Raw genomic sequence first — 24,453 nt, 5'->3', positions numbered from 1 at the left:
ACTTGCTCAGATTTCACCAGCCGTGTGTGTGTGTGTGTGTGTGTGTGTGTGTGTTTAGCCGTAGGCACTTCTATCCCCCATGTAGATGGTGGAAATGGTACTATGGTCAAGACCATAGACCAGTTCTATCACTGTTTCCCATCTATTCCCTAACTCCTGGGGATGATAGTTAGCTTTCATCAATAAGCAACTGTTTGTTTTTTGATAAAGTTTTTCACTATGTGGTTCAGGCTGGCCTTGAACTCACAATATACTTGAACTCACAGCCTCCTGACTGCTGAAATTAGTGGTGTGCAGCACTACACACAACAGGTCAATAAGCAACTATTAATCCTTTATGTGCAAATCACAGTGCCACGCATCATGATTGATATGATCAAATAAACTGTGACCTAATGGGTAGAGGTTTAAGCAGAAACCAGATGACTGGGTTCAAATCACAAATGGTCACTTTGTATTTTGGCTTTCTCTGCCAGTTTTTTCAATAAAATGAAGCTAGGAATGGAACTTCACCTGGTTGTTACAAGAATAAAATGAGGCTCAGAAAGCAAGTGGAAAGTGCTTGTCACGAATGGATGGCCGTTATTACCCAAGAATCCACAATCTTGTGGAGTGCACACAAAACTCCTACCAGGTCAGCCTGTGTAAGTGACATAAAATAAATGCACACAACACAGTAAAGGACTAGGAGGGCGTGATCCACTCTGTTTGCCGAAGGCTGGGACAGGCTTCATAGGAAAGGAACATTTGGGCTGGGCTTTGAAGTATGAGTAAGGCTGGCAGAAATAGAAGGGAAGGAAATGTTTCGGGCTGACAGAACAGCTCAGTCTGTGGCCCTGAGGCATGAGAAGGCAGAGACCATTCCCAGAAGGACAGAAAAACTAGAACAAGAGGCTGAGAGGAGGCTGGAGGGGCCAAGATGAGCAGCAGCCATCACCCTCTGAGTGAAGGCTGGGCCAGTGCTGGAGGAGAACTTAAAGATCATGCTGCACTAAGGTCGAGGTTTTGCAGTCCTGGTGGAGAGCAGCAGAGAGAGGGAGAGAGAAAGTACTTTCTGCATTACAACATGCACACAACCATAATTCATGATCAACAGGGGCAGCAGTGGCAACATGTTCCACACAGTGACAGTTTGGGGAAAGGGCATTAGAAGTTACTACACTGATTCACGCCAGGACCTGTCTTCGCCTTGCTGGTGCAGTTTCTACTTCAGCCAGGTGTTTGCAATTTCCTTACTAGTAGCCTCAAATCATCCTCCTCTCCAAAGGAAGCCAGGGGCAGGGACTTCCAGGGCTCCTGCTTTCTCTCCCAGTCTCTGGCCCCACTAGCTCTGTGACTCAGGGGTCCTCAGTGCTGACCACTGGTGATCGCCTTCCACAGACTCAGGAAGGGTGGGTCTCTGAACACGGGCTTCATCTAGCTTTCCCCTTTCTCTGGCCTCCTCTTCCTTTCCTCTATCCTAGGCTAAGCTCTCTTCCCAGGTGTTTGCTGGGGCCCTTGCCTGTGACTTCGATTCCCTAGCCAATGCCTGAGTAGACTCCAGCCCATCTTTCACAACATAATCTTGCTGCCTCAGTCCCAGATTTTCCAAAGACCTGCTGCTGCCTACGCTGGGGTGTGGCACGCTGAGCAAGAGTGAATTCCTTTGTGCTGCTGCTTTGAGAAGTGTTCTCCATCCACCACTTTTTCCAGCTATTTTTTTAGAGAAGGAGGAAGGACAAGGAGCTTACCTTATTTGCTTAACCAAATTGTGTGGTTAATTATACATTGCTTGAAAAAAATGACTACATCATGATAACCTCCAACACCTTTCCATCTGTGACACCTTTTCACATCCATAAAAAAGAGGATGGAGACATGGTTGTTGCTAAGTGGGCAATGGTGGTGAAGATTCATGATCTGAAAAATAACAATAATAATGAGAAACACTTGCCTTTCCACTGCAGAGTTGCATATATGGACTAGTCAGAAGATCATGGAAATGCCAAAGACTTAGAAATAAGCACCCCCAAGTACCCTAAATACAACAGCCTCTTGTCCTCCATGTAACAAAGCACATTTTCTTCTCTAGACGGTGTTTTAACTTCAGAGATGAGCACCCATCACTTAAGTGTCCTATGAAAGACAAGCCAGTGGCACGGTGTCCTCCTACTCAGACACCTCAAGCCATTCTCCCATGCCACTGTACATTTTAGGGGAAAAAATCCACTGCTAGCCATTAAATCAGATTCTTCATGTCAATAAACCAAATACCAAACTAAATTACTTGAAAAAATTCACATGATAATCCAGGAAAATCAAGTCCCAGAAATAAACAAAGTAGAGAAAGCAAGCAAGCAAGCTTGATTTTCCTAGTTTTGTAGCTCTAGCCCAATACATGAGTTTGGAAAAATGTCGGTATCTTCAAGTCCCGCCACAAAACCTTTCACACACAGAGACTGTGTCTTTCCACATTTTGTATGAAGAGTCATTGAGTCTTCACTCTTTCGCCTCTCACCCTAGCAGAGGACAGCGAGCCATGAGAAGAACTGCCATTTAAAGATGCCAAGGAGGATCTAGTTTTAATTTAACGTAATAGAATAATCTATTAAGAAATTAATTGTACCCTAGGTCTCACTGAAGCAGACTAAATGTCATTTCCGGTCCCCATACAGATCCCTGTCACTCACTGCCTCCACTCCCATCCCCAGGGTGGCTTCAGTCAACTTTATTTTTGAAATGTCCAGGAGTGTGGCAAACTCTAACACCTATGCGAATCCCCTGAGGACCTTGTTAATAATAGCTATTTAGGGTCCCACAATATCCCTACCAGTTGAGAATTCAGGGGCTTAGAGTGGGAGCCACCTTCCAACAAATCACCTTGCAAGTTCAGGGTGATTTAAGGATACCTACAGGAAGTATTATGTCCATCCAGACAAAAGTCCCTTACAGCCAGGTAAGATGGCACCCAGGGAAGCCAAAGCTTCAGAGGAAGGATCAGTCTTGGGATCAGAAGGTTCTAAGCTTGGTCTATATCATGCAGCAAGGGCCACTGTAGGGTTTTAAGTAGGTGACACCCTAAGTTTCACAGCTTGCAGGTGAGGTGGTCACTCTCTCCAGGAAGCCAGCATCCAGGTTCAGGAGACATTCCTGACCCTCTGGGCCCCAGGAAGACCACACACACAGTGCTTGGAACTCTCTGATGACCAACAGCACAGGTCTGTAATACTGTCTTCACCTCCTCACCACCACAGACATGGCCAAACAAGGAACTTGCCCATAGTGTCTGGAACACAGTAATTGTCCGATAAACATTTAATCAAGCAGAATATTGTTTTCCAGGTACAAACACAGCAGTACTGAATAGTCCTGATTGTTTATACAGAAAGCCACTGCACTGCCTCCCCACCAATCAGTGCTTGCATGGCTCAGCATGCTTCATTTCAACACAGAATCTGGGCTCTGAGCATAAACCTCCTTAACTAAATTTAAGCATATTGCAATGCAACATGATCCAAACATATGTGAATACTTAAAAATTTTAAAAATTACTACAGCAAAAGAAATTGCCCTTGATCTCCCTCAAAATCACCCCCCCCCCCATTTTGAGCACATTTATCATCCTGGCCATTTTCCAAAGCAGTTCTGGAAGTCCTTCTTTTTGAGTGTCATTACTTGTGCTGGTCTGGCTGCCGTGATGTTCTGAATCAAAATTCAAAACATTTACCTTTCATTTTGACATTGGGGAAAAGCCAGAAATTGCACGGTGCCAGATCAGGGAACTGAGGTGGATGAGAACACAGTGTCTTGTTTTGGTTCAGCAGAAACTGCTGTAAATGTTTAGATACAGGTCATCAAGGCAGTCACAGAATGATAGTCTCAAAAGAGGGCTTTGAGTTCCACTTTAGAAACTGGCAAGAAAGAGGGGTTTGGCGTGTTCAAAACCTGGGGTGCAGAGGAGGGTTTAGTGGGAGATAAAAGGCAATGTGTTTCTCACTGTAATAATTCTTTTAAACACAAATTATTTTTTGCTCTGTCCTCTTGAGAAGTTAGTTTTCATTTTGATGTGTCTGAAAGAACTAGAATTCTCGCAGTCCATATGCTTCTGAAAGGCAGGAAAATGTACCAAGAGCCAATTATAGAACGTCAAATCGCCTGGTGTCCAGAATCTTTCAAATCCTAAATGCAAAACACCTGCACGCTGGTCAGGCCCTCGCTCTCGTGCCCCCAGCCCCAAGCACCTGTTTCAGTCGGGCCTGCTTGACAGGAAGAAGCAAGAAGCAGAATTTTCCAATTCTGAATTTTTTTGTTTTTGCTTTTTTAAGTAGCCAACAAACACTCCAAAAACTAAGAATCCTAGTGACTCATCCCTGTAAGATCCCCACGAGAGTCCTTGCGCTTCCCAGGGAAGACTGAACTACCAAGGGCTGGGAGGATGGGGACTGGGGATGTAACCCAGTGGCTTGTTTACCTTGGAGGCTCCTGTGGACCTGCAGAGGGGGTGCAACTCGCCAGACCCCACTTCAATCAGGGCTCCTGGAACTCGCGCTGTGCCCGTGACTTGGGGGCTTGTTAATCCCAAGGTTTGGGGGCCCACGGGTGAGCAGACAGAGGATATCTAAGCATTTGGGGGCGCCCTGGATAAGTGGCTCCAGAGTGGCCTTCCCCAGATCTACCCGAAGGGCTGAGGTCCCAGTCCCAGGCGCAGCAGCGGGAGGCCAGCCCAGGACTGCACCTGGCCCTCCACAGACCTCTACGCCCCGCACTCTTGCCTCCCCTCCAGCACACCTTGGGGCTCGAGCCCCGCCCGGCCTCCCACACCTGCATCCTCAGGCGGGCTGGGGAGGAGCCCGGCACCCCCACCCCCAGCTCGCAGCTGCTGCAGGGCTTGCGGTGCCCCGGGTGGGCTGCGCCCGGGGGGTGGGGAGGGCGGCGCGGCCCGGGTTTGGCTCCATGGCTGTGCACCTGCCCGCTTGCCCGCGAGGCTTCATTAGGCCGCGCCTGTGCCCGGGGAAGGCAGCGCGGAGTCGCTGCATGGAGGCCACACGGGGTCCCTGCGCAGAATGAGGGGTGAGCTCACAAGGGTTTCGGCTGGGAGGTTTCAGGTAACCGCACCTCCGGGGTTAGAGGACCTAGGAGCCTAGGGAGGCCCGTGGGCTGTTCACCTTCCTCTGTGGGATTTAGAGACCCTAATGGTGGATCGGTGGGCGGGAGACACTGGGCCTGCAGCCCCAGACCCTTTCTAGAGTAAGTCCCAGCCTCTGTCACCATGTTTCACTATGGCAGATGACTTCCACAAAGAATGTGTTTACTGAGCACCTACTTGGTAACCTGCAGGCTCTCCTGAAGAGTTATTTAGCAAATTCCTCCCTCATACCCTTCCTGAGGAGACTGTCCATTCTTCCCAGCCCCCTCTTCAGCCGGATTCCTGCAAATTAGGTCTCCTGTATGCCCTGGGAAATAATTTGGTACCATCACATGGTTGCTTTATACCCTGGTAGAAAGTTATTTCTTCAGACCCAGTATGACCTCAGGCTCCCACTGAAATCACAAGGCCTCTCAGTCTCTGCTTAGCATGGATTTATAAAGCCCACAGTTGGAAAAGGGGCCTGGGCTGCGGCTCTGCAGTTCTGAGTGAGCCTGGAGGGAGAGTGCGGTGCTGGGTAACCCAGCAGATTACTCACCTTGCTTGTCTTTCTGGCTTAGAATTAAGTGCAGGCCTACTGCGCTAATCTTTAGAAGGTGCTAACTCAGCACTGTGCCTGAACCATGGTGAGCTCTCAATGAATCAGTCACCCCAAGGAAGAAAGGCAGCTTTAAGGATGAGGGATTGCTGGGTGGCATAGGTCCAGATGGGCCCCTCTTTCCTGCTAGGGGAGGAAACTGGCATGGGGGAGGGGAGTAGAGCAGCTGTGGGGCTGAGGAGCAAAGGCAGGGACAGTTAAGGGCTGGGAAGGTGAGGGTGTCCTTCTCTGTCGCCCTGTCCCCGTTCAAGTCCCCTCCTCTGCCTTCTCCATGAAACAGAAACAGGACCAAGTTGAAGTCAAGCAGCACCCCCAGCCAATCTGCTTCTCTCTTTCCAGTCTACCCCATCCCAGCAGTTGTCTCTTAGAAACATCTGTGCATCACACATGCAGCCCTGGTATCCAGGAAAACACCAGACTGCTCTCCTACCTGGGGCTAAGTACCCCTCTGAGTTATACATATTTGTTATATTTTGCAAAGCACCTGAGTTATCTAATTTGATCCTACCAACCCAGGAGCTGGGAAGGGAAGTCTGGAATTATAAACCCACTTGACAGATAGGCAAAAGAAAGCTCAGGACCCAACGCCAGAGCCCTTGCAGGCCAGGAAGCAGTGCTTCCTTCCAGCAAAGTCTCTTTCTCCCTTCACTGAGGAGGCCCTGTGCTGTTCCTGCAGGCCAGGAAGATGGAGGCCTGACTCTGGTTGTCAGGCTGGAGGAGGAGGAACAGCGGCAGGGCTCAACTACCCACAATCAAGATGCCCAGAGAGAGGAGCCACCACTGCCCCACAGCCTCTCTGGAGAGAAACCACAGCAAGAGGTATCTGGAGAGCTAGCTGAGGCTCACCTCTGTAGAGAGCGTCAGGCCCCTAGCTCCAGGCCTTCCCCCAAGGACAGAGCACCAGCCTCATCCAAATTCCAGCCCCAAGGAGAGTCCAAGTCAGGGAAAAGGGTCAATTCGCCAGCTCCTGGTAAGCAGAAGAGGCCCAGTGCCCTGGATCTGGCATCTGTGTCATCTCCCAGTATCAGTAACTCAACCCGTATCAAGCACAACCCAGTGCCTTGTGGGTCAGGCCGGGGCCCCTGTCACCTGGCCAACCTGCTCAGCACACTGGCCCAGAACAGCCAAAACACAGAGCAGAAGAAGGGGCCCCCAGAAGTAACCTGCCAAGTTCGGAAAAAGACTCGAACCTTGTACCGCTCAGGTGAGTTCTGATAACTGAGAAATTACATGACCTCCCAGGAAGGGGTTGGAGCTGTACAGAAAATGTGATCTCAGGAAAGAGACTGAAGTGTGTGTTTACTATGAGTGCCACTTTATTCTGGATCCTTTTCTTGACCCCAAGCACAAAGCTGTGTTGTCACATCAGAAAGTGAGATTGGAGCCAGGTGTGGTGGTGCATGCCTATAATCCCAGCACTCTAGAGATGGCAGGAAAACCACAAGTTCAAGCCCATCCTGGGCAGTTAGTAATTTAGCAAGACCCTGTTTCAAAATAAAAAGTGTTAGGAATAGAGATCTTTGTGAAAGCCCTAGGTTCAATTTCCAGTACCACAAAAAAGTAAGGACATGAAAGCTTGGGACCATGATGGAAGTATGGAAAGTAAACCCACACAGGTCTCTGGAAAGTGCCCAAGAGCAAGAGACAGCCTGGCCCACCGGGGTGCTTCGGTACAAAGCTTTGGGGTGGAGGATGGAGATGCCATCTGCAAGACACACATGGGCCCTTGGTGGGCATCTCATTCTCTTTTCTTGCCATGAAACTGTTGTTTAACCTCCTGGGTGCTTCTTCCAGACCAGCTAGAGGAGCTCGAGCGGGTTTTCCAAGAAGATCACTATCCCGACAGTGACAAGCGTCGGGAGATTGCCCAGATGGTGGGGGTCAACCCCCAGCGCATCATGGTAAAACGGGGCTGGCTAAGCGGTCAGCGGGGTGGCCTTGAGCACTGTCAGGGGCAGGAAGCTCACTGCATTGCCAACCACATGGGAACCAGGGCTCCAATGTGGCTGTATTCTGCCTGTTTTCCCAGGGTTACCCCAGCACAGGCAGCTAGAAGAGAAAGCTGCCATGCTGACCTTTCCATGCCAGCAGACAGGCATCTGAAAAGAGTGGGGAAGTCACGTTCCTGTCATGCTGCACGTCACATGACAGCCAGGACTCAAGCTTTAGGCCTCTCCAGATCAGATGCCTTTTCCCTGCAGGTGTGGTTCCAGAATCGTCGGGCAAAGTGGCGAAAACTGGAGAAACTGAATGGGAAAGAAAAGCAGGACAGTGCTTCAGCCCCTGCTAGCAGTCATGGCGGGTAAGCGTTTGTACTCTTCCTGTCCTCACCTCCCCAGCAGGCAACCCAGTTCCTGAGGGGACCCTCAGGTCCTGAAGGAGAGAGAACTGGATGCTGAGCATGGGTCCTGGCACTATTTGGTATGTAGAGAGTTTGCCTGGAATGTGGCTAGGAAGCTGCAACTGCCCTGATGGCCATTTCAGAGCCCCGTGTCCTTTCCCCACACTGAGGCTGTGGTGTCCACCTAGATGCTAGCCAAGCTGAAGTCTCTCTTTTCTGCCTCCAGCTCCACAGCTGAGCCTCCACCAGCTGTTCCTATGGACCCAGACCCTGGCCCTTTCCCTCTAGAGCCCCCTCTGGACACTTTTCCAGGTGAGCTCCCTCCTTCTGAGGGCTTGCTAGGAGGACTTAAAAGCTACAAACACAGTGATGACAGGGGGTCCCTGCTTGGTAGAGGTAGGAGTGCATGCGATTCTTAGGGGTTTGGGCCACAGGGCCCATTGAGAGCAACCTAGATATTGCATATAGTGGACCCTCTGCGTCCCTGGGCATTGAATCTCATTTTCTCATACTTGGGGTCCCTCTTCACCTTCTGTTCCTAGAGCCCTCCATGCTGCTGACCTCAGACCAGACTTTGGCCCCCACCCAACAGACTGAGGGTGCTAAACGGGTAGCGGTGACCCCACCGCTCTTCAGCCCCCCACCTCTGCAAAGGACCAACCTTCCTTTTCCCCTGGGCCCTGTCCACAACCCAAAACTGATACCTCTGCTGATGGATGCTCCTGCCAGTCACCGAAGCCACAAGGATGGCCCCTGTGGGCCCTGGGGGACAAGGTATGGGACTTGATAAAGGAAGTGTGACCTGGGTCACCTTGGGGGAGGGGTGGTGTTGCGTGTTGGATCTCCACCAAAATGGGGCAAGGAAGAGGGAATAAGGAGGCCACCTCTGCACCTCTCTGAATCCTCCCCTGTCTCTCATAGCACGACCCCACCATCTACCTTATCTTACTTGGAAGACCTGGAGACCCAGGAATATCAGCCAAGCCACCAGTTCTCTCAGGCTCCACCAAACCAGCTGCTCCAAGCCCCCCAGCCCCAGCTGCCATACCTGCCGCCCTTGCCCTTCCCCATGCCAGGTTCATTGTCATTTCCTCCACCAGAAGATACCCTCTTTTCATTTCCTTGTGGCTCGGCCGGGGGCACATTGCAGAACTATGGCCCAGGTCCCCCATCAGGGCAGATCCTGCTGCAGCCACCTGCTGGGAATATGGGTAAGTGGGGGCTGGAGAGAAAGTCCCCCTTGGGACTGAGCAAAGTATGAGGGGGCAGAGAGCCTCACATGCTGGAGGGTAGACTGAGGTGAGGCATGGGTGGTGAGCAAATCCATTTCATGTGGTCTGCTTCTTGGTCCAGCTAAGCCAATGACAGTTCTCCTGAGTCTCAATGTCAGACTGAGAAATGAAACCAAGGGTCCAAATACTAAGGATTTGGTGAGGATTAGAAATGATATGAAAAGAATACTTGTCACAGTAGACAGCGACATTCATGAGTATTCTGCTGGGTCACTTGGACTTCTGAAATCCCAATGTGTCTCTCATTGAGACTAAATTCAAGCAGGAAGGGATGGAAGATGGGTCCAGGTGGTTTCCAGTCTCCTAACTGCCTACATGAGACTTTGCCTGACCTGTGATCCAGTCTCAGTCTGTGATACCAGACTACACAACTTGGATGCCAGGACTTGCAGTAGATTCTTGAGCTATGGTTCCCTGAACAGGCATGGGGCATTTTTTCCAGGACTCATTGAATAATCTCCAATACTCAGTCCAGTAACTCTGCTACTCTTTGACTCTACAGGCACAGTCCCTTGGAGTGACCCCTATTTGCCTGAACTACCCTTCCCTGGTCCATTCTGCACACAGGCTCCAGGGCACCCCCCAGTAGGAGACAGCTATTTCTGTGATCTATTTGCACCTCCCTGCACCCAGGCTACAAGCAGGCAACCTTCACCAGGATTTTCCCAGCTGCCAGAAGGGGCCAGACCAGCACCTGAGCCCCTACCCAGCAAGGTGCAAGAGGAGCAGACTGCCTCTTCCCAAGAGCAAGCCAGGGTCCCAGCAGAGGTTAGAGAGGAAGATAAGAATACCCAAGTCCCCTCACTGGAGGCCAAAGAATGATGAGAAGGGAAGTTGGCGGGGGGGGGGGGGGGGACCGGAATGGGGCATCCAGGCAGAGGAGTATTGCAAGGCTGGGAAGACAGTGAACTGTTGACTGAAGTCAACACCTACCTGATTGTCTGCTGGACATTGGTTGGAAGAGGAAGAGATGTGGACCCACCCTTCAGCCCGTGCCTGTGTAGCCTAGTCTGAAGAAGGGAAAGCCTTCATTACCATGGAATGGTGTTAGCAGTTTTCATTGTTTCTTTTTCTTGGTAGACTTGAGCAAGTGTGTCCACTGTATGCAATAAACCAGTGTAGCCCTGAACTTTTCTGTATGTCTGGGTGTGCCTCACCCCCCACCACCAGCTAATGAAGAGCCCTGTTTTTTGCCCGTAAGCTGTTCAGTTGGATGAACTTCTCAGGAGAGGTCCCCACTGGGCATCATGACACACAGTCTACAATTGTCCCTAGATCTTCTTGCCACTCAAGGAAGAACTGGGCATTATGAACTTTTCTTTCAGTCCTACCATTAAGCTGCATTCTGTTCCCAAACCCAAATCTCAACTTGAGTCTGGGTCTCTCTGAAATTTGGGTGCTGTATAGCCAGCCTGACAAGGGGGATGCTGAGACCATTGGACGTCAAATATTCTTTCTACAAAGCTCCTTTTATAATGGGGAGAAAAGAAGGAGTGAGGGATGAGGGTGACCCAAAGATAGAAAGTGCATATTTATTCTCATAGGGTGATGCCTCAGTATCCCAGAACTGTTTACACAGACTTCACTGGGTTGGGATAAAGAATTCAGGGTCTTTACTGTCCCCCTATACCTGCTTACTTTGGTACTGAATGACACAGTGCTGGGCATCTTGAGAAATCACCTGATATGATCACTATTTCTAATTGATTTTTATCAGTGAACTGTAGTTGGCTACTTTTGTCCATTTATGGTTATGCTGTGGGGTTAGGAGTGAATCCAAGGAGATTTGAGGTGTAAGAAGTGGAGAGAATGAGTGTAAACAAAGATGAGGAATGCTTCCTTAGAGTCTAGACAGGTGGGGTTGCAGACTGTACCCCATGTCTATGGCATATAGTATCCACATGCAGTACCCAACCTACAAACTTTTGAATTGCGAACTTTCATAGATACTAACAGACCTCATATTCAGAACACTGTAGATGTGAACATGATATGAAAGTAGCTCATATACCTGCCAGACAATGTCTTAGGTGTCCTGATGTGTGCAGTTACCATACAGTGCAATAGTGTATAACATCAGTGTGTGCTTTTTATGCTTTATTTTGTATATTTGGTCAAAGGTATATAAAACTCTCTTTTTTGGACTTTCAAGCAAACCAACTTACATTTCCTGGAATGGAACTCTTTCAAAAGTTGTGGACTTACTGTAGTTAGAATTTGAGGGCTATAGATTCAAATCATTTCACTATATCTTTAGTACAGTATTTGTGGAATAGAGTGTCATTCTGGACCTCCAAACAATCGTATGATTCTTGGAAAATATGCACAAAAACTTCTAAGAACTCATATCCCTCAGCAATTCTTGAGTTAAAGCCTATAGTAATAGAAAAGGACAAAGTTCTTAAATGGGTAAGAAACTACTTACACAAATATTCATGTCCTTTTTATCCATATAAGTTCTTTTTAATGACAGTTTGCATATACACAGATTTCACTAACTGAATCAGAGGTATTCAGTAAGCAATTGTGTCTATACTGAACATATACATTTTCTTGCCAATTCCTAAATCATAGTAATTGTTTACTTAAATTGTTTGTTAGTAAAAATGCTGTATAATGTAAACTAGATATACATATGCACATAGGTTACATGCAAATACACAAATTGTATGCCATTTTATATAAGGGAAGCCCACATGCACAGACTTTGGTACCCATGGGAGTCCTGGAGCCAATGCACTATATTTACTGATGACTGTAAGTCTCACCATCAGTATTTAGCATCTTTGCTCTGCTATTCAAATCACCATTTTATATTGCCACTCAAGGATTATAGTAGTAAGGTTTCCATAATCTTAATCTGATGTTGTCATGGTTTATGTTGGTGGCCCCCAGGCATCATGCATTTGCATTGTGTATTTGTGATAGGTTCATTGTCTAGTGCTTGGATTGATGGTGTCAGTGCTACACCCATCGAGGTGTGGAGCCAGCATACAATATAGTGGCAGAAAGAAGGTGTGTGTCTCTCTCTTGCCAGTTTCCACCTTGCTGTTTGCACCCACCATAAACTGTGGCCCTGCTATGCCACTCTGCCTTGGAGCCAACTGAGTATGGACTGAAACCTCCAAAAACTGTAAGAAATAAACCTCTCCTTTCCCAGTTTTGGGCATCAGGTATTTTATCTCAGCGATGAGTAAAAAGTAACTAAGATGTACACACTAAAATACAAAATGGACAATAAGTTCAGGAAAAAGCGTTCAGTATCTTTGGTCCCTACAGAAATGCAAATCAAAACATTACTGAGTTCATCTTTTATTCTAGTAAAAATGGCTGTCATCATGGACTCAAGCTGAGGAGGCTACAGGGGAAAAAAGAAATGCCTTCATAGTGTTGGTGGGAATATAAACTAGTACAGTCACCATGCAAGTCAGAACAGATTCCTCAAATTCCATTTGATCCAGCTATGCCTCTTCTGGGACCCTCCTGAAAGAATTAAAATCATCACATTACAAGATACATGCACCCACATGTTTAGCAACACAATTCACAAAAGCTCAAGTATGGAAGTAGCCTAGATCTCCATCAACAGATTAATGGACAGAGAAAACGTGAGTTATAGAGATACAATGCAACACTACTCAGCTGTAAAGATAGATAAATTTAAGTCATTTGTAGCTCAATGGGTGGATCTGGAGAGCATAATGCTAAATGAAATATATCAGACATAGGTTATTACATGGTTTCTCTTATATGAGAAACCCAAAATATAATTGGAAGAGCAGAATAAAAATGATTGTAGGAAACAGAGAGATCATCTTTGTGGAAATGGGAAGGTGATCTGAGCAAGATAAGAGATGGTAGGACAGGGTAGTGGGAGTGAAAATGACCAAGATGTGATTATATATATTATATATATATATATATATATATATATATATATATAACAATATATGATATATAATATATATAATAATTATATATTATTATGTAATTATTATCTATTGAAAATATATACTTTGTAATACAAAGCAAACACAAAATGAGTTCAAAATAAAAAATCAATGTTACACCTGATGGGGAAGTTTCAGGAACCAAGCTGCTGACATGTAGGGACCCTGCCACCACCATCCATGGCATGTACAGTTTTGTGTTTCCACTGGGATGGAGGGGGCCTAACTCTCTTACATAAGCACCTACAAAGTTTTTGAATGAGTTTATAATAAAGTTCTTCCCTTTACTAGGCAAACAAATCCATCTTAGTTGACCAGGGTTTTGTGTTCTAAATGCTCCAAAGAATAAATCTGATGTTGCAAAACCTGTATTTCATTCCTGTCTTGTATTTCGCAGGCAATAGGGGAGCTACTTTCCTTGGCCCACCTGTGGTCTGGTCTCCAACTTCTTTGCCACCCCGTATGCCTCTTAGCAAATGAGAGTGGCTTTGGCAGCGTACTCCTAGGGGTGGTGTCAGAACTGAGTGCTAGCTTTAGCATAGTCTGGTCAGTTGCATAAGCAGTGAGATTATCACCTTCACCAAACAGGATACTCTGCTAATGTTGCATCTGTTAAAAACTATCAAACTAGTGTCAGGAGGTTTTTTGTTGTGGTTGTTTTATTTTGATTTGCTTTGCAGTTTATGTTCTTAGTACAGAACTGGTTTTTGGTAATGGCTTCTAGGTCATTTAAATAGAAGTTGTTTGAAAGCCAGTTAAAACTCTCATTTCATAGTTTGAGAAATAACATTTTGAGTCTAAATATACAAAGATTTATGCTATATGCAGAGTTTGATTTGGTTAATTTTAGCTGTTTTTGAGTTTTTGAAATATTTCAGAGTCCTGATAAAAACACTACCCATTTTTGCAACTTAGGTCTACCTCCTGCAGATTGGACCAGCAAGTTTCATGTGTTTTATAATGAAATAATTGATAAATCAATAAATGGTAAAGGTATATACAAGTTATTTAGGCATTCCTACTTGAAACATTCCATCAATACACACTTCATGTAGAGTTAAACTAGCTACAATTCTTTCTTTTTTTTTTTTTTTTTTTTTTTTTATTTAAGGAGAAAAGAAAAAAAAACAGAAAGGGTACAAGTTATACAGATTTGCAGAAAAAAAATGAACAGTAGGAAATCACTAGTTAATGGATTACATATTGTCATCTTAGAAATAATTGTTCAAGTCACAAAATTAAAGCTTGTAGAGTGGACATTCCATCAATGATACTGCAAACAGTTCTGTTCAATGATCCAATAAAACTCTGTGATATCATTTTTTATCTTATACACTTAAATATACATGCAGTTATATAGTTTAGAGCACTTTCTTTTCCTCTCTTTTGTACAATGACTATTACACATTTTGGGTTTCATTGCTTCCACGGTTCTTATTACTTTTTTGGAAGAGAGTAAAACCAAATGTGACATAACAGAACAGAATCGGTCAAGTCAAAAGGGTGGACATAATAGATAATGTGAAAACATAATACAAGGTGATCAACAATGGTTACCATAATGCCTCCCACTATCTCTAATAGAATTGCCTGTATCGTTAGTTATAATACAATTGAACAAAACAGTAAAGAATAAAAGCGACAAAACCAAAACATTGGAGACATTGTAGGTCTTCAAAAGTAGATAAAAGTCAACGAGAATGGGCGTTATAATGAATCTCATTATCTTCACAGCTGATGCCTAAACTTTCGAACCTGATACTATCCAGCAAAACAGAATAGGGGAACATCAGTTAAAAACCAGATGGTGAGAGTAATACAGGGCTTTAAATCGAGGTAATGGAAAGTCAAAGTGGGTTACTATAATATATTCTGCTATTTTTTTTCCTTTAATTAAAAGGATAAAAATAAAAAAGTAAATAATGGAGTGGAGATTGAGATAAAAGAAGGCATAACAACGAAACAGCACAGATCAAAACATAGCCATTTAAGCAGAATAGTGTTTCACCACCAGATAATCCTGACCTAAAAGTAGTTACCATATTGTCTCTTTCCTTGAAATCCTTGAGTACAACTTCGTATACTGTAGCATTAAGTATATCAAAACAATGTAGAACCATTTAAGAGAATGACAGTATTACAGAGTATTTCGAATCGACTAACAGAAAATGAACAATGGTTTCTGTATAATCTCCTTGACTTTAAAAGGTTTTTGCTTATACTATCGTACATAATAAAATCCAGTAAGATACAACCTATTTAGACCATTGGAGACAGAAGGACAAAAGCTAGATGAGACTTCAAAACAAGATGATACTAAATCAGTATTACCTATTAAGATGTCATTTTCTCCAAAATAGCTGTTCCGATCATCCAATCTTCTCTGTCTCATTTCTGTTGAGCTCTTATTCTGTCAGTAGCTGTCAGTTTGTCTTCTTCACTTTGTTCTCTGCTCCATTCGTTGTGGCCTCCACTATTTCTGAATTCTTTGTATTTTTGTTTTTTTAGAATATCCTGCAATACTCTCTGTAGAGTTGAATTGGTGGTTGCAAATTCCCCCAGTTCCTCTTTATCCTGGAAGCACCTTGTTTTTCCATCAATTTCCAGGGACAGTTGTGCAGGATATCTCAATCTTGGCTGGAGATTATTATCTTTCAAAGCTTGAATTATTTCCCCCCACGCTCTTCGTGATTTGATGGTTTGTGCAGAGAAATCTGCTGTAATTCTGATGGGTGTTCCCTTGTAAGTGGTCTGTTTCTTGTCTCTGACAGCTTTTAATATTCTGTTCTTGTATTGAATTTCTGGAATTTTTATTATTATATGCCTGGGTGTAGTTCTGTTTGGGTTGTAGGTGGCTGGGGTCCTGTATGCCTCATACATCTGAGTATCTTTACCTTTTGCTAAATTAGGAAAATTCTCCTGGATTATTTCTGTGAGTAGCTTTTGTAGTTCACTTGTTTGTGTCCCTACTTCTTCTTTTATGTTCTTAATCCTTAAGTTATGGATCCTCTTATCATCTTCTTGTTTTTGTATTATTGCTGTTTGTTTCTTTGTTATTTTTAAGAAGTTTTTCATTTCATTCTCCCATATTACAAGTCTGCCCTCCAGTTCAGATAGTCTGTCCTTAGTTTCTTTCAAGCTGTTATGCCAGTCTTCGATAGACTTCTTAGTATCTTGGTAGTCCCTTTGAACCTGCTTCACGTATTCTATGCTTTCTCTGTTTTCTCCATCAAACAATTCTCCCCTTTTTTTCTGTTCTTCCATTCCACCACCTGTTTTTTCTTGGGTGGTACTTAGCATTTCTCTAACTATTCTGCCTACTTCTAGCTTCAGGTCGTTGATAACTTCATTCCTGAATTGGTCTATGAGGCTCTCTATATGGCGCCTTATGTGTATTGGTGCGGTGTCTGCTATTGCCTGATTCTCAGAATTGGGGGCCGAGGAGCCTTTCTTGTTGCTGCCTCTTCCCATGCTGCCTCTTCTTCTCTGTTCCTTATATATGCAAGCTTATATAAGAGGCCCAGCTTCTCTCCCAGTCAGCCACAGCCTGATCGAATTGCGCCAGTTAGGTGTTCCCGCTCACCGCTGCGCACCAGGGAGTTACGGACCAGGCAGCCTACGCGTCTCCCCTCCCGGCCACCGTCAGGCTCTGGGATCTGGGTTGGGACAGCCTACGGGATCCGCCAGCAGCGTCACGCAGGCCAGGCACTTTTCACCAATCCCGCCCAAGAGGGGAATGTGTGGCGGGAGTCGCCACCGCGCCCTGCTCCCGCAGGACTGCTGGGGCCCAGGAAGTCCGCTGGAGTCAAACTGTGGCTCAAACTGTGGCGGAGTGTCAGTCTCCCTCACTCACCTCGCCACAAGTCAGAACATGCCTCCCTGCCCGTCCTGTTTTCGACTCCGTTCGCAGACTCCCGCTCCCAGAGTTTCCGCGCGTCTCTCTCCTTGCTGAGCCGATGTAGAGGCAGCCAGCCACCGCGCAGCGGGAAACCCAAATCGCGGCTTCCAATGGCGCGGGGTCCAGCCTCGGAGCAAGGCTTTTCTGTTCCTGTTTTAGCACCAGGACTGCATTCCAAGTTGGTTTCTCTCAGCCGAGTTCGTTCCTGAGTCAGCAGAGCATAAATCCACCAGCTTATGTCTCTTTAGTCCGCACCATACCTGGCTTCTGAGCCTAGTTTTTCAGAGAGCCTCCGGCAGTTGCTGTTATCTGTCCGCCATGTTCTTCCGGAACGCTACAATTCTTTCTTAACATATTATCCACAAACATTTTCTGGTGGAAAGTGCTATTTTATGATTCCATAATGCCAAAATATATTTTCTGTAGAGCAACTGGATAATTAAACATTCTTATGAACCCAACCATGTAACAAATGAGATTAATTTGAGGAGGCATATACTTAGGAAACAGCTATTTTCTTTTATCCAAAAATTTTTTCCTAAATATTTATAAGCCACCTTTCAACAATCTCTTATAGAAACCTAGGGAAATTTTGTAGTAAATTTATTTTGTTTCAGTTTGTAAAAGTTATCTCTTTAAAAAAATAAGATATTTGCTTCTATTAAGTGCTAGAGATACCCTGATGTTCTGCGTTGAAAGAAAACCAGGATCATTTAAAGTAGCTATACATCTCTGGTTTGGTTTTTAAGTCTGTCTTACTAATTTAGCTTCTAAAATATTTTTTTCCTCTGGGCATACAGAGGGGCATTCCCTCTGGGCATCCTTCTGAAGGAAGAATGAAGTAGTTTTGCCTTATCTGTATACTATATGTACAGTTCTTTCCTGCCTTTTTCAGCTTGGTTTTGTTACTATAATTGCTAAACTGTCTTCGTGTACTTTAGGCCACTAGGAGAGAATACCACAGACCAGGTGATTTAAAATGAGCAGAAATGTATGGGCTCACAGCTCTGGGGGACTGGGAAGTCTGACACCAAGGGGCTACAGGTATCTGGGGATATGGCAGAAGCCCTGGAGAGACAGAGCAGGAGAGAAGTGAATTTGCATTTTTAACAAACCTACTCCTGCCACAATATTAACCCATTTACTTCTGAAAGGCCTCATTAACTCTCAAAACTCTAAGGTCTATTGCTCTGGGGATTAAATCTCCAACACCTGGACACTGGGATATACATTCAGAGCCCATCACTGTGTTATTGCTGGTTTTGATCTCTACAGTGTTTTCTGGGCTTCATACTTGGAGATACTATCCCTGTCATTATGATATGTGGCTCTTTTTAACTTTTATATCCCTTTAGTAAGCTTGTCTATGTAGCTATATTGTTCCTTCTTGGACAATATAGCTTCCATAGTTATTTGTTACTAAATTATTTGCTACTTAGTTACTTGTTAGGAATTAGCTCTGTAGGAGTTCATTTTTGATAGCTCCTGATCCCTCTTAGCATCCTCATTTGGAAGGACCCACCCTACATTTCTTACAAAGAGCCTCCACTTTACTTTTGGTCTTGACTGAAGAGGAGCAAAGTTTCTGTATGCCGGGGAGCCTTGATCCAGCCACACCTCCACTTAGACCTCTCAGCCTCACTCTGACTTTTACATATACCCAGCCATCCCTTTCTGATACAGCAGCCTTAGTTGATCAGAGCAGAATCTTTTTCCTGCAAACTTCAAGGTATGGTTGTTGCAGTGCTGGGTCTATTCCTCTAATTTTCAGCTCTAGTACAAAATTGTTTCCACTAGATGGCAATCTACAACCAGTTTCCTAGAGACATTCAACTCATTTACAGTAGGAAAGCTCAAGGGAATTTTTGCTCAATTTTTTTCTCCAAAGTATCCCAGAGCCCCATTCTGTCAACAAATAGCTGATTTAAATTCATTAAAATCACTTGGGTTGTATTTGGCCTTCCAGGTAAAACATAGGATGTTGCATTAAATTGATATCTCAGATAGACAACAAATAACTGCCAGGCATGGTGGTGCATGCCTGTAATCCCAGCACTTGGGAGGCTGAGGCAGAAGGATCCTTGCAAGTTTGAGGCCAGCCTGAACTGCATAGCGAGACCCTGGCTCAAAAAGACAACAAAACAAAATCAAGTAATATTTTAGTGTGAGCATATTCCTGAGTGTTTGAGCAGCCTATATATGAATTCAGTAAATCTGACAACCTTGACTGCAGCAGTTTGCTAGAGATATAAGTACCTGTTGCAGTTACACTGGGCAGAGATAGCTCCAGAGTGGACTTCTCCATCTCTGCCCGGCAGGCTAGGCTTTCTGGACAGCCTAGGATCCTGCCTGGTATTTAGTGGCCAGCCTCCCCTGATCCTAGCATTAAAACCCCACCATAGATGCCATATTTGTCTACAAAAATATGTCCATCTGCTATTCGGAAGCTATTTGATTCTGACTGTGTTTTCTGTTCTTGTTAGCTAAAGGTTTTATCACAGTTATTTATGTAATTTTGAAACAGCACATGAGAATTTATTTAAATGTTTGCTTTTAAACACCATTTGCACAAAAGGAGCACACAATGGAAATAGGTTACAAAAGATAATTTGTTATTTTGCTCCAAGTCATTGTACAAAGGTTTGAGTAGTTAAGAGCAAATCTTATACCTTGGAGGAGAAGCATGTCTTCAGTTTACCCAGACTTGGTGTTGTTTGAGTCCAGAAGCAAAGACAGTCAGGAAATTTAGCTTTTGGATTTGTATGAGGTGAAAGTTTAAATCTCAAAAAATTAACAGTGAACAAGACTGTCATTAATCCCCTAAAGCATTCCTCCATCACTTCAAACACACTTATCCTCCATTCTTGTCTCTTCCTGCAACAGTTCTGGAAGTCCTCTTTCATGTGTGTCTATTTTTGCCGTCATGGCTTCCTTGACACCCTGGATCAATACAAATACCTCTGCCTTTGAGGATCATTTTGACTCTGAAGAGCTGGAATTCACAGTGCTAAATCTAGTGAGTAAGGTGGATGAGCGCACACAGTAATGTTTTCATTTGACAGAGATGCTCTAAGCATTTTGAATGGATTCAGGACAAAAAGATAGCAAAAGAACTGCTTCAGAAAGCAGCAAGAGCCATGGGATGAGTGTGTTCCAAGTGAGGGCTGGTATTTTGAGTGGACTGATGCCAAGGGATCTTTTACTGTAATCAATTTTTAAGAATGTAAACAATCATCACATACTTTGATTACACCACAGTTTAGTCTATACTGGTGGTGGCAAAACTCTGGCATGCAAGTTATTTGCTTTTCTTTTCAGAAACAAGATGTTCTAATGTATGAGTTGTTTTCTTTTCTACACTAAAACATCAGTATTCAGGTTTAATTGCAGTGTTGTCTCTTTTCTATAAATAAGTTGGTTTTGAGTTGCAGTTTGGGCACTGAGTTCTAAAAGGTTCACCGTCACTGGTATATATTGTACTTTCATAAATGCCTTCTCATTTCAATTTCCTAACAAATTCCTGAGAAATGAGAGCAGAGATGTATTCCATCATTTAGCAGGGGTTCACAGAAGCTCAAAGTACTGGGCATTTCGCAGCTCTTCCCAGCTTTCTGGGACATGCCAGTCTCACTGGGAGTCTAAAACCAGTTCCTGGTTACAAGGCCCTGTGAGACTGGCCATGGGAACAAAGAGTTGCAGAAGCCCAGGAGAAACCATGCCTGCTGTGAACCTGAGCTCTCTGAGGCCTGAGGCACACAGATAGCTCTGACAGAATAGCATTTGGATAAGCAGAGATAGGAAGAAACTTATTCCAGGCAAAAGTTAGAGTGAGTAGAGGACAACTGAAGTGGGAAAGATGACTAGGGAATCTCAGGGTGAGGGATCTGGTGCATAGAAGAGTTGTAGCACTGGAATACTGCACAGGAAATGAGGCCGATGCACAAGTTTGGGGGAGGCTTTAAATGCAATGGCTTGGTCTCTTCAGACCGTATTCACTGGCAAACACGGACACAAGCTGTTTAAACTCCAGGGCATGGCCTCTTCAGGTTTGTGTTTTAAAAACATGAATGGAGAATTAGTTTGAAGATTAAGAAGAGGATACACAGAGACATGAACCAGTGTGCCTGAGTTAGCATAAGAGATGCCTATGGCAAGATGGAGTGAAAGGGTAAGAGAGAACACACTTGAGGAACTTAAGCCAGGATCAATGTAACCTGATAGAAACTGAAAGAATCAAAACTTTGATAGACAAGAGATTCTATAATTGAGAGAAATAATGGAAGCAGAGCGTATTTGGGGCAAGAGTTTGCTTTGTATACCCTGAGTTTGAAGTTGAGTTAAAAGACCACAGAAGGTTGCCTAGCAGAGTATGCAGTGTGAAAAAAAAATGTAGTCTCCCAAGCCTAAAGAAACATTCTCTATTTACTATGGAAACCACATTGGAAGGCAAGAGAATAAAGCAGAGGAAAAGGTGGTATTGCCATTGCTAATGCAGAGTCTGGGAACAGAGGTGGAAGCAGCTGGAGAAAGAGTGGGTTGGAGAGATGAGCGGATCAAATCCTGGAGAGAAAGCTAGACAAGTAAGTGTGCAAACAAAGACACAATACACACACACAGAGAAGCTGATGTTTAAGTAATTCTCTGAAAATGCCTTAGCCAAGTCTGTCTGTCTCTTTCTTTCTTTCTTTCTTTCTTTCTTTCTTTCTTTCTTTCTTTCTTTCATTCTCTCTCTCTTTCTTTTTTTCTTTATGAAGATAGAGTCTTGCTTCATGAACACCCATAGGCCACTTAAACAGCCAAGTCTTAAAAGGTGAAATACCATCAACTGCAGCCAGTTTGTGTGCTTTCGTTGTTCAAGAACATGAGGAGCCTATAGCTTTCTTCCTGTGCACAGAAGTTGGTTCTCTGACAAAATATTGATGATAATAATCAATCATTTAGCACTAATTAAGTATCTAACACTCTTCTCAGTAATTTAATTTCAAAACAACCCTATGAATATAATTCACTGGACACATGGACATCTGAGACTCAAAGAAACTTAGGAATCTGCCCAAAGTTGCAAATGGCATGCATTGTGAACAAGATTTAAGCCCGTGCCATGAGGTGCCAAAATATGGATACTTTTAGGGGGTGATAATAAGGGTTAGGAAGCCAGCGTGAGTGTAATAAAACAACAGGTGTAGATTAGAATGAAAGTGCCCAGGTCCTCAGTCTATGTCTACATATTCTTCAGTAAAAAAAATACAACCACTATGGTGCTATAGAAGAGGAAGAGAATAACTTATCAAAGAGAACAAGAATTCTGCACACTCCAAAACTGGAAAGGTAACTGGAACATGGGGCAAACAGAGCCACAGAGAGGGGCTGAGGCCTTGCATGAGGCGAATGGCTTGGTAGCTGTGACAAGCCTTGTTATCTGGTAGAGAATGACAGGGGTCAAGGGTATCAAGTCAAACATGTGTCTTTACACAACACTCTTCCAGAAGGACTACGAGTGACCAGCCTAGGAGTAGAGGTCACTGGGTCACAGTGTCTAGAAATAAAGCACTGAAGCTAACAGTGGTAGAGGAATAAGACAAAAGCCATGCATGTGAGCAATACTATGCAGAGAGAAAGAATTAACTGTGTGGGGTGACAGGAGAGATGTGCTATGCAGGAGTGCGGGTTTCAGATCCCAGTATCTGGAAAGATTTACAGAGCACCTAAGTCCAGAGGAGTTGGTTTTTTGCCTCAGCATCGCAGCGTCTATGATGTGCTTTGTTCTGAGCTTTCACGTTCAGACTGTGTCTTCATCTCATGGCTCTGGTCAGGGTGATTTGGGTCTGTCCCTCCTGCCATCCTCTGAGAATGGAATTTCTACCCACAGAGATTCCCGGTTCTTCTGCACTTTCTCCTCTTTGCTGCTTATGCCATTCCTCTTCCTTCTAATTCCGTCCTCTGAGTCTTGTACTCTCACCTCAATCCATCTTCTTGTGTCCTACTAAAAATACAATCCTATAGCCGACATTATTAAGGCCCACCAGAACACATTGTTCACTTTTGTTTGATATTTCTGCTATTTTCTATAACTATGAATTATTGGAATTGGTGAAATTAAGTAACTCTTCTTTACAAACTGAATGTTTGTAAAGAAATGTTTCCCTAATCACATTTAAAGCACAACTGTAAGAGCAGGGGTGGGAGGGGTGTGCGTGGGGAACGGGGTGGTGATGGTGTAGAGCTTAGTGGTCAACTGCACATTCAGCATGCATGAAGCCCTGGGTTCAATCTATTGTCCCAAAACAGACAAACAAAAACAACCTCAAAAAGGACAACTATCAATGCTTTTTAAAAACAGGTTATACAATTGTTTCCCTTGGTTTCTCAACTGGAAAATTCCTCTTTCAGTTGGTTTCTCTAAGATTTGTTAATTCATTTCAGGGAGGAAGTCTGTGAAGGAGTTTTGCCCTAGAATAAATTACAGGACATTATGGTGGTGGAGGGCCAAATTGGGGAAGTTTACCCTGCGGTCACTTCCTCCTTCCACTATTACAACTTCCTTTTTCCTTTCCCAGTGTGCACCGCAAAGAAAATTCCAGGCTCCTTGGGATCATCAGTGCAGACCCTAAGCACCACCCCTGGTCAAATGTTACACACATCCCATACCCCATATCCAGGGTAGACGAGGAAAACCCAAACCACTCGCAATTGTGGGCTCCTCTCCATGTCCTTGGAATAAAGGTCACTTTTACTTTTATATTCTGCTCCTTTATTGCACTGAAAAACTCTTAACAGTATGGTTTTTGGGTATCAAATCCATCTTCTTCTAGGATCTTTCTGTATTTTGTTTTCCCAAATCTAAACATGTACCTTGTCTGTCTGTCTGTCACACACACACACACACACACACACACACACACACACACACACAGAGGACTCCCTAGCTCTTTAAGGGCCTGGTTGTGCAAGGATAATGAATACTTTTGAAACCACACCTCCACCCTTGTTCCCTGGCCAGCTCAATTCCATCACCAACACCCAGCTTATTAATGATTCCACACGTCTGGCCACCAGCTCCTCCTGCTCTCTCAACAATATCCTGCCTGTGGATAGTCTGCTCCTTCCATCTGTAGCCCATGTAGTGAGTTACTTTCCATCTTTTATGATAATCCCAAACTCAGCAGTTCACTTGCTTGAGTTCCAGTGGTGACCAACAAATTATTTATATCTGCAGCCTACAACTACAGTGGCTACGTGACATGAAACA

The 24,453-nt window shown here is 44.4% G+C and overlaps 1 protein-coding gene across 1 annotated transcript; it reads left to right on the top strand.

Annotated features, from left to right (window-relative positions):
* Positions 1 to 4,917: 4,917 nt before the first annotated feature.
* Positions 4,918 to 10,479, top strand: Nobox (NOBOX oogenesis homeobox). The gene is made up of 8 exons (XM_063249706.1): positions 4,918 to 5,049; positions 6,400 to 6,927; positions 7,518 to 7,624; positions 7,925 to 8,025; positions 8,291 to 8,376; positions 8,607 to 8,838; positions 8,986 to 9,275; positions 9,859 to 10,479. Exons 1-8 carry the CDS (start codon positions 5,043 to 5,045, stop codon positions 10,176 to 10,178), a joined length of 1,671 nt encoding a protein of 556 aa, XP_063105776.1. The 5' UTR covers positions 4,918 to 5,042; the 3' UTR covers positions 10,179 to 10,479.
* The last annotated feature ends 13,974 nt before the right edge of the window (positions 10,480 to 24,453 follow it).

The sequence above is a fragment of the Cavia porcellus genome, unplaced genomic scaffold (assembly GCF_034190915.1).
Source record: "Cavia porcellus strain 051 isolate PalLab524CR breed Dunkin Hartley unplaced genomic scaffold, mCavPor4.1 scaffold_6, whole genome shotgun sequence".
Lineage (NCBI taxonomy): Eukaryota > Metazoa > Chordata > Mammalia > Rodentia > Caviidae > Cavia > Cavia porcellus.
Note: the sequence above shows the minus strand (reverse complement) of the source record. Positions and strands in the feature narration are given on the sequence as shown.